Raw genomic sequence first — 10053 nt, forward strand, 5'->3', positions numbered from 1 at the left:
GGCCGGGAGCCGCCAACAGCGAGCGAGTCGGAGCCGGGGTGTGGACGGTAAGCGTTTATTACCACGTGGACACAGACCGCCTGGTGCGTGGACGGACCCCAACCACCAGGACGCTGGGAAGGAGCCGCGTGGAAGCAGCCGCTGCTCCCGGTGGCACCTAGGAGAAAACTTGAAACCATCTAGCGAGGCGCGTGACTGACTCGGGGTGTCTTCTCTATAAACCGAAAGGAATGTACACTTAAATAGGCAAATATAAAATACAAAAAAAGGCGATAGGCCTGGTGTGCTGTATCAGGTTGAATCTAAAAAAATCCAGGAGCTGAACTTTTTTCCTCATTTTAATATTTTATCACAGGTTAAGACTTTTAAACGAAGCACATCCTAGCTTCAGTGCGCGCTCGTGTGTGCTGGAGGCCTGGGGCGCTGGGCTCCTGGCTGTCCCCGACTTCGGCTGGACCGGGTCTCGGGCGGCGTCAGGGGCTGAGCGACCTACGACGTGCTGATCCCACTCAGCTCCTGCCTGATGGCTGAGGGGACAGGGCGGGACAGGAGGCTCAGGCGCCGCCCCCCGGCCTGCTCAGGTCCTGCCTGGGGTCTGCCCCGCTCTGTCTCCCGAGAGCCGCCCCGCTGCCCCCCAGGCCTCCGGAAGTCACGAGCCACAGGCCAGAGGTCAAGCAGCGCAGCGGGCTCTGGCCGACTCCGGGGTGACAGCAAAGCCCTCTGTGGGTCTCATCTGCCGTTTCTTGTGAGCTGGCAGTCCCTCGAGGGTGGCTATGCCCCTTCCCCGTCAGAGGACGAACTGGTAAGGGGCCGGCAGGCAGCCCAGCTCTGGTCGGAGGACCGGCAAAACCCCCCACCCCGCCCCCAGGGGCAGCATCAAGTCGGTGACCTTGAGCAGGGCGGAGGGCTCCCACGCCCTGCCTCCGGGGCCTGGGCTTGCCCCATCCGGAGGGGGCCGGGGCTTCTCCCCGCTCCTCTCCCCAGAGTCCTCCCCCAGATGTGAGCCTCTGCCCGGACAGACCCCAGGGGGCCTGCAGCCGAAGACCAGGAGAGAGAGCTAAGGGCCGGGCCCGTCTCCAGCAGCAGGGGAACGAGGGGAGGGTTCCAGGAGACCCCCATGGCCCACATCTCCCCCGGCCTCTCAGCCGCCCACCCCAGAGGCTGCGTCCACCGCGGCCACGCTGTGGCAGGTGCAGAGACGGGGCCCCCCCACACCCACTGGCTCCCTCTGTCGAGGCCTGTGCCCTCTGCTTGCTCGCTGGCTGGCTGGCAGACCTGCTTCGGGCCCCGCACCAGCCCTGGCCCTGGGGCCACACAAGCAGCCCTCCTGAGGTGGGAGCGCCCAGCATTAGAACAGGGTTAATAGTTGGCCTCTGTCTCCTCTCTGGCTCTGCTCTCTCTCTATTCATTAACTCCTTATCTACCCATCCCAGGCCTGTGGGGGGACTGGGCAAACAGGAACTGAGTGCTCTCCTCTGGGTCAAGGACAGGGTGTGGCCGTCACCCAGCCCTGGGCAGGGGTCCGGCTCTGCGGGCACCCCACGCAGGTTCCCAGCCGCCTCTCCTCTCTCCCACGTCTGGCGGCCCTCCGCCACCAGCACCCAGCAGGTGGGATGGGGAGGGGTGTGGGCACCAGGCTGTGCCTCACTGCTCTGTCGGGCGGAGCCAGCCCTGCCCGAACCTTTCCTTTTCCTCTGGCTCCAGATCTGAGCCAGCAGTATCAAAGGCTCCGGTGGGGACCGGAAGGACGGATGTGATTCACTGTGACGAGGCCCTGCCTCTGGAGCCACATGCCTGCACCCCCAGGCCGGGCCAAGCAGGCTGTGAACTAGGTCAGGCCCATAGGTAATTCTGCGGCTTCTTGGACCCCTAAACCTCTGGCAAGGCAGCGGTTGCCCTTATAACCCCAAACCCAGTGATCAGAAGTGGCAGAATAAAGAGAAGTAATCTAAGTCCACAGATGCTGAGCTAAGCAGCAGATAATTCAGGGCTGCTCTGGGCCTGGGGATGCACTCACGGATCTTTCTCCTCGACACAGGTTAATCCTGGGAAGACTCAGACTGAGGCGGCAGACCAGCAGGGCGCGCCCGTCCTTACACAAGGCGCTTAACCTTTCTCAGCCTCAGTGTGCTCAGAGACTCAGGGGGGTGGTGTTGGCCGCTGGGAGGAAGACTGACCCCCGCCCCCATGCTGGTACAAGGCCCAGGCCTCCTGGCCCGGGACGGCCTCCCTGGCTGGACCATGCTGGCCCCCTGCTTGGCCGCAGGCAGGCCCCCGTCTTCAAGGCCGCTGGGTGCGCCCCGGCTCAGGGCGATGCCGGGGGGGGGGGGCCCTACTCACCGTCGATGATTTCCTCCTTCACTTTGTGGAGCTCGCGGACCACCTCCTCGAGGATCTCCTGGTGGGAGCAGAGCCTCGGAGTGAAGGGACAGACAGCAGAGGAGAAGTGGCCCTGATCGAGGGGCAGGGGCAGCGCCACAGCCCTCACCCCTGCCCACGCCGCCCCGTGTTCTCGGCTCCCTCCCCAAGCTGGGGAAGGGTGTGTGAGTGGGACATGGGACACCCTCCCACTCCTGAGAAATACTCTGGAGGAGCCGGGGTGCCCGGAAGGGGAAGCCCCAGAGGCGGGCCGGGAGCGCCCAGAGCCTTTTCCTGGTGAGGACAGGGGCAGGGGGACCGACGCTGCGCGTGTTCCCTCCCCGACCGCCGGCTCCCTACTGCTGGCAGCCGCACGTGTGGCCCTCGTGGGCAAGAGGGCGGGCCTGCCTGCCCACGCGGCCCCAACAAATCCCCAGCCTCTGGCTCCTTCACAGCCTCTCGGGAAGGACACACTCACCTGTTTCATCCGGTCTAAATCTAAGGCATCCAGGGCCACATCGTTTACACTTCCCGCCGGCTTCATCCTGGGGAGAGGGCGGCAGGGTGCGGTCAGGTGGGCGGTGGGGCCTGGCAGGCACCCCCGTGCTGGGAGACTGAGCGGTGCCCCGGCGCCTCCCCGCTGCAGGCCCAGCCCTGCCCTCTCCCATCGTCCTTCAAACGCTTTCTGCTTTTACCTCCGGCCGCTCCTTAGCTACCTGAAAAGGACTCCAATGCCCTGTCTCCACCTCGAGAGGGGCTCATGGATACTGCGACCATATTTCCCAACCCAAGAGTCAGGACTTGGGGTCTTCTGACTTGACAGCTCTCACACAGAAGCGGCCACGTAAGCGGACAGCGTCACATGCTGCCTCCCCTGGAAAGGGACCCCGATAAGCTGGTCCTCAGTGTGAGGGTCTACATTCCTGGCTAGACGGAAGCTTGGGGAAAACCAGTAACGATGGCATTAAATACGAGACAAAACTGCAAAAATCTTAAACACTCATCCTAAAGGCACCCACTTCCGACACAAACATGTGTCCCTGGTGTTGGCAGCCGGCTCTGGTGTGTAATTACTTCAGGAAACGTCCTTGGATGTGGTTCTGCTCGTCTCAGGCAAAGGTTTCAGTTTTGGGGACTGTCCTCTGATGCTTCCGAACTAAGGTTGGCTGGTTTGAAACTTAATGTCTCTTGCACATGAATCCTCCCTGGAAAATCTTGGCAGGGAATTCCCTGGCGGTCCAGTGGTTAGAACTTGCTGCTTTCAGAGCCGGGGCCCAGGTTCACTCCCTGGTAGGGGAACTAAGATCCCACCAGTGGAAGAGAGGAGGGGAGGGAAAGACCGAAGGACAGAAGGAGGGAGGAAGGGAGGAAGGGAGGAAATCTTGGCAAACGCTCGTCTAACCACCTGGCCTTTCAAAGCAGGACCATGGTGCTGAGGGTACACTTTCTGGATCCACTTTCTGTCCCCACGTGGAGAGAACGGCAGGTCCAGGGAAGTGATGTGGCTAGAGCCAGCTGCAGGGATCGTGAATGTGACAGCTGGCGGACAGACATTGACCTGGCGGACTGGCATGGCTACCAGGGGTCACTGTACAGATTAGGTCCATCTGGGGAAATTGAGGGCTGGTGTTCTCCACAGTAAGGAGAACAAGCATGAACACTAAAGTGCTGGTGCAGCCGCGATGGAGAACAGTGTGGAGGGGCCTCAAAGAATTAAGAACGTAATGACCACACGAGCCAGCAATCCCACCTCTGGGCACAAGGCCGAAGGGAATGAAATCACTATCCCAGGAGACAGGTGCACCCCCATGTTCACTGCGGCGTTATTCACAACTGCCATGACATGGGAACAACCCAAGGGTCCGCTGACAGATGAATGGACACAGAAGATGTCATGTCTGTATCTGTGTGCGTGAGTGTATGTACACACACGTGTACATATGTACATCACACGGTTACGTAATGGAGTATTCTGCCACAAGAAAGAAGGAAACCCTGCCATTTACGACAACATGGACATTATGCTAAGTGAAATAAGCCAGACAGAGAAAAACAAATGCTGCATGATCTCACTTATATGTAAAATCTAGAAAAGCCAAACTCAGAAACAGAGCGTAGACTCGTGGCTGCCAGGGGCTGACGACGGGTGGCGGCAACTGGTGGAGGTGGTCCAAGGGCACACACTTCCGCTAATAAGATGGGTTCCCTCTTGGGGGTGTAACGTACAGCACGGTAACTACAGTTAACGATACTGTATCGTATGCTTGAAAGGAGCGAAGAAAGTAGATCTGAAAGTTCTCACCACACACGTACAAAAAAAGGTAACTGTGTGAGGTTATGGACGAGTTAACTAACCTGACTGTGGTAACCATTTTACAATGCACACGTATATCAAATCACAGTGTGGTACATCTTGAACTTACACAACACTAGATGTCAATTATATCTCAATACAACTGGATTAAAAAAAACCACTGGATGCTATGTAAATAAAATTTTAGTGTCCAGTGCAGAAAGCTGGGTTAAAAAAGAAAAGAAAAAGTGCTCCTGCACCCCTCCTGGATGAACTCAATAAAGAGACTCAATAAATGTGGTCCTGACTGAGTTTGTAACTTTGGGTCCTGATGCGGAAAGAGGTCCGGCCTGAGGTCCCTGGATCCGTCACACCCATCCTGTAGTTTCAAGTCCCTGTTCCAAGAGCAATTTTCCAGTCACCTGGACAAACCGCTTTACCTCTCTGGGCCTCAGTCCCCCCATCTGCAGACCTGGTAAGTCCCCCCGATGGTGACCCCAACAGCTTTTGTGAGCCCTGCGGCACCCGCCGCATCTGTGTCTGGAGAAGCACTCTGGCTCGGAGCCGGAGAGCCCTCTTAAGTGTGGAATGCCCTAGACAACGCTCCTGCCCTGTGACGGACGCCTGGCCACTCAGAACTTGGCCGCCCGTCCTTACGCCACGACCAGGAAGCAGCTAGCTCTGCTGGGAGCTGCAGGTCAGCCCCGGCCGCCTCGCCTCCCCGGCTGCTCTGGCTCCCGCCCGGCTCCAGTCCACCTCTCGCTTCACAGCTAGAGCGAGCTGCCCAGAGAGCGACTCCATCGCGGCGCCCTTTGCTCAGAGCTCGGACACAGAATAAAATCCACACTTCTCACCGTGCGGCTCCTTCCTGCCCCTCTAAATGTGCCTCCCTCTGCCCTCCCCACGTCCGATCACCTGCCAACCACAACGGCCTGCTTTCTGTTCTTTGAACTTGCCAGCCTGGTGGCAGGCTCAGGGCCTTAGCACTTACCACTCCTTCGGCCTGGAGGGCCGTCCCCACAATCTCCACGGGGCAGGCTCCCTCTCATCAGGGTCAACTCAAGTGCCACCTCTGAGAGGCCCACTCGCTAAAGCACCCCCGTCCCCGGCCCCGTCCACCACGCGGCCCTCTATGTCTTCCCCAGAGCACCTCTCAGAACTTACAGTTGTCTTATTTATGGGCCTTTCCAACACGAAAATGAGCTCCTCGCAGGCAGGGACCTGCAGGGCCCAGCTCAGAGCCTGGCTGACAAAGGCCCTCCACAAATCCTGGCTGCCGCCGAGACCCCTCATCCCTGTTCACCCGCATCTGTCATCGCCACGCCTGCTGGGCCGGCTGGAGCTCTCTCTGGTCACCTTGTTTGATTTGGCAAGACCAGGCTCAAACTCCACCTGCTCTGGGATTTGGGCTGTTCCCCTCCAATTTGTGATGGGCACTGAAGACACTTCTTAGTACGGATTCTAGAAGCCTGCAAATTCAGGCCACACTTGGCCCATAGTTACTGTGTGACTGTCTCTCTGATTTTTTGGGCGACCTCAGTTTCAAACAACCCATCCTGTTATCACATCAGCTTTTGGTTTGGGAAATATGGTCAGTGTATCTCTGGGGAAAAGGTTGAGGAAGGAGAGGAGGTGGGGTGCTGGGCCAGCCCCCGGGATTTTGAGCTGCGGGATGCAGCCAGGGCTGCTGAAGATTTCCTGTGTCCAGCTGTTGTCCACACATGGTCACCCTGTGCGCGAGGGATGAAGAGACCTCCTCGTGGCGTGGGGGAGCAGTGGAGGCTCGGAGAGGTCCCCTGGCTTGCCCGGTGTCACAATTAGCAAGGCCGGAGCTGGGATTCGATCCCGGCTCCACCTCGCTGCCTCTCTGGACAGTCACTCCCCTCCCCTGGCCTCGGGCCCTCTGTCTAGGAGAAGACAGGAAGCAGCAGGCCCGCCCTGCCCCTGACAAAGCACAGACCACCCTTTCCCAGAGCCAACTGTTAGATGACAGGACACGGGTGGGATCCGGGGTGTTAGTCATGGGCAGGGGACAAAGGAGGCCCCAGAAGCGGGGCTGTTCGGTACCTAGAGTGAGGCTGCGACTGAAGGGGGCTCTTAGCTTCGGGGCTCTTGGCCACAGACGGGGTTCTGCGCGGTGGAATGGAATGGAACAGAGAGGTGAGTTGGCGCCGGCGCCCGCCTGGGCCTACCGACCCGGGCGCAGGGCCAGCCTTCCCGGGGCAGCTCACCTGGACAGCAAGGAGGACACGGGCTTCTCTGCTGAGCTGCTCCGCTCCCAGGGCTTCCGGCCAGCCTCTGTCGGTTCACGTCATGGATGAAGCGCCTCAGAGCTGGGAGGGCGCTCAGTGGCCCCCATCCCGCAGCGTCCCGGGCAGGAGGCCCCACCCATGCTCCCCCGTCACAGCTGAGACCCGGCTCCTTATTCCAGTCCCCTTTGGCCCAGGCGGCCCTGGCAGGGTGTAGATGGCCCTGCTGTCACCCGGCATCTCCCCCCTCAGGACATGAGCCTCTGTTCCCTCGACTCGGTTGACCTTGACTTGTGGCCTGGCTTTGAGTCCTCTCACCATGACTGGGTCTGTCCTTGGAACGTGAGCCAGCTGGTCAGGGAACCTCTTAAACTACGACTACTGGAGGCGACCTGGGACTCCAGCAGTGGGCCGAGCAGGGCACAGGAGGCCCCCCACCAGGACACTCTCAGGGCAGCCCGGGCTCCACGTTCGCTTTCAGGGGCCAGGCCCACGACCCACGTGCATCCCCTGTCCCCTGACTCCTTGGTTTCCCCCCCGACACTGCAGCTGGTTCTTTCCCGGCCTGGGCTTGAAAGTTGATTTGTCTTTCCTTTTTCTTTTTTAACTGGTGTTAAACTACATTTCACTTTACTTCAAGAGATTTGTTGAGCTGGACAGAATTCACTGACTTTGCAGGATGAGCAGAGAGGCAGAAGGAAAAACCCCTGGGGCAGCAGGGGGCCAACCACTGTGAGCTGAGCCTGGAGACTGTGCAGGCCGACGGGCCCACGCTGGGCCTGCAGGGCAGGTACGAGAGCTGGGACCATGTCCAGGGTTCAGGCATGCAGCCTGGAGGAAGCCACGTAAACACACTGAGCCTCAACCTCCTAGACTGGGAAACACGTAACCCATCCACTGGGATGTGAGGTGTTCATGCAGTCACTCACCAAGAACTGTGGTGGCACTGCCTGAGAAGGAGAGGGCACAGACCACAGCCTCGCAAGGGAGGCAGACGCGCCAACAGGGTCAGGACACTAGGCCCGTGCGGGGCAGAGCCGTGCCCCGGCGTGCCCCAGCGAGCAGCCAGCACCAGGCAAGAGCTTCCCTCCGCTGGCTGGGGCGGGGGGCCCTATTTCCCCTCCGCCTCTCCCAACCGTGCACTGCACCATGTGCTCAGGAGCACAGGCCTGGCTCAGAGCAGACACTGAAATGTTGGACGAGTGACTGACTGCAGTGGCTTCCTCCCACCGTAGAGCCTCAAGGCACTCTTCTAATCGCAACCCCCGTTCCAGAGCTCAGACTGGGGGATTTCTGCGCAGGGTTCAGGACCGCCTTGTCTGGTTGACTTCCCAGTGAGCGAGACTCACTGCTAATCACTGTAACATGGGTCACAGCTGGCGTTTTGCAGGGCGCAGGAACGTGACATTTACATGCCCCTCTTCGGAGCACGGGCCCAAGGCTGGGAACCTGAGCCCCAGGGCACGGTCTCTCATACCACTCGGTAGGTGCTGGCAGGCTGACTGGGGGACGCGAGGCTTGGACTGGGCGGTCGGTCTTTCCTCCAGGGTGCCCCTGCTCAGGCTCGGCGTGGAGGCCGCGAAGATGGCGGGGAGCCCCCCACGAGTGCAGCCTCTCTGCTCACCGTAAAGTGAGGCAGGGGGATCAGATCGCCTTCCTGTAAGAGCCCCTCCTGTGCTAAGACCCCGTGCTGGCGCCAGCAGGGCGGTGCGCCTTACCTGAGGAGTTGGGGGGCTGGCTGGCTGCTCGGGTCCCCGGAGATGGAGAGGTGCTCGGCTCTTCCTGAAATGGAAGAGAAAGGCTCTGCCGTCGGCCTGCTTAGGAAGGCCGGCTGGGTGGGGGACCTTTGGGCCAGGTCATCTAGGAAACCTCAGTTTTCCAAATTAGCCAATGAACATATATTATTTTTATAATCAGTGAAACAACAAATACGATTCACCAAATGAAAACCCCAGGTCGTGGTGGGGAGGTGGTCCACCCCACGGAAGTCAGGGAGGAGGAGGCTGCAGGGGGACACAGTGGACGTGGCCTGGACCCTGGGTCCGGCGCTGCCCACAGACTCACTGTCCCTCACGAGGCACTGCCACCCCTTGTCCACTGGGACCCTTCCGCAGCCCTGGGAGGAGCCCGCTTCTGGTCAGCCCTGCTGGTCAAGGCTGGGCACGGACACAGCCTGAGTCCTAGAGACCCCGGCACTTCGCTTCTCTTTCACAGGAGAGGAGGAAGCGTTAAGAATTTAGAATGTAGGGGCTTCCCTGGTGGCGCAGTGGTTAAGAATCCGCCTGCCAATGCAGGCACACGGGTTCGAGCCCTGGTCCAGGAAGATCCCACATGCCGCGGAACAACTAAGCCCGTGCACCACAACTACTGAGGCTGCACTCTAGAGCCCGCAAGCCACAACTACTGAGCCTGAGCTCTAGAGCCCGTGTGCCACAACAAGAGAAGCCACCGCAGTGAGAAGCCTGTGCACCGCAACGAAGACTAGCCCCTGCTCCCACAACTAGAGAAGAAAGCCCGCGTGCAGCAAAAAAGGCCCAACGCGGCCAAAAATTTAAAAAAAAAAAAAGAATTCAGAATGCTCTGAAGGTTATCTTTAGCCCAACCAGGCTACGGGTTCATCAATGTCGCTGACCAGTGGGCCAGGCGGAGCCCCGAGCCTCTGGCCGCCCGCCCGTGCGCCCCTCCATCCCCCAGACACGGCCGCTGCGCGTCTCTGTCCTGCACGCCCGCTCCTCTCAGAGCTCGGGGCAGATGCCGCCTGTCCTGGGAGCTCTCGCAGGGCTCAGGGCCCTGGTGCTCCGTCTCTGTCCTCAGCACTTTTCTTTGTCAGCAGTCAGTTTCTTGTGTCCTCCCTTGAGCACAGAGGCCGTGTCCCAACCACCCGGGACCCCCGTGCCTGGCTCCCAGTGGGGCCCCACAAAGGCAGCCCGTGCGTGTCTGCTCTGCCCGTAGAATAAGTCTGTGGCGACGCTTGTAACGGAGGTGAGTAATGCAGCAGTAATACAAGCTGACGTTTATTATCACACATATCTTGGAAAGATTCTACACTCTTAGGAAGATGGCATTTATTAAGTAATCATAATTCCTCCATTTTTCTCAAGCAAAACACATACAGCTGCTACCCGGAGCTTTTTTTTTTTTTTTTTTTTTTTC

At 59.4% G+C, this 10053-nt stretch overlaps 1 protein-coding gene across 2 annotated transcripts in view; it reads right to left on the bottom strand.

Moving 5' to 3' along the window:
• Positions 1 to 320: 320 nt before the first annotated feature.
• Positions 321 to 10053, bottom strand: part of EVL (Enah/Vasp-like) — a 123225-nt gene continuing 113492 nt past the window's right edge. For both annotated transcript variants that reach the window (XM_007455641.1, XM_007455642.1), the window contains exons 9-14: positions 8619 to 8682; positions 6883 to 6949; positions 6719 to 6781; positions 2837 to 2903; positions 2341 to 2398; positions 321 to 527 (exon numbers count right to left, since the gene is read on the bottom strand). In XM_007455641.1, the coding sequence (XP_007455703.1) occupies positions 490 to 527; positions 2341 to 2398; positions 2837 to 2903; positions 6719 to 6781; positions 6883 to 6949; positions 8619 to 8682 (357 nt within the window). In that variant the 3' untranslated portion in view covers positions 321 to 489. The remainder of the gene's footprint in view (positions 528 to 2340; positions 2399 to 2836; positions 2904 to 6718; positions 6782 to 6882; positions 6950 to 8618; positions 8683 to 10053) is intronic.

Source organism: Lipotes vexillifer, unplaced genomic scaffold (genome assembly GCF_000442215.2).
Source record: "Lipotes vexillifer unplaced genomic scaffold, Lipotes_vexillifer_v1.1 scaffold584, whole genome shotgun sequence".
NCBI classification, from domain to species: Eukaryota; Metazoa; Chordata; class Mammalia; order Artiodactyla; family Lipotidae; genus Lipotes; species Lipotes vexillifer.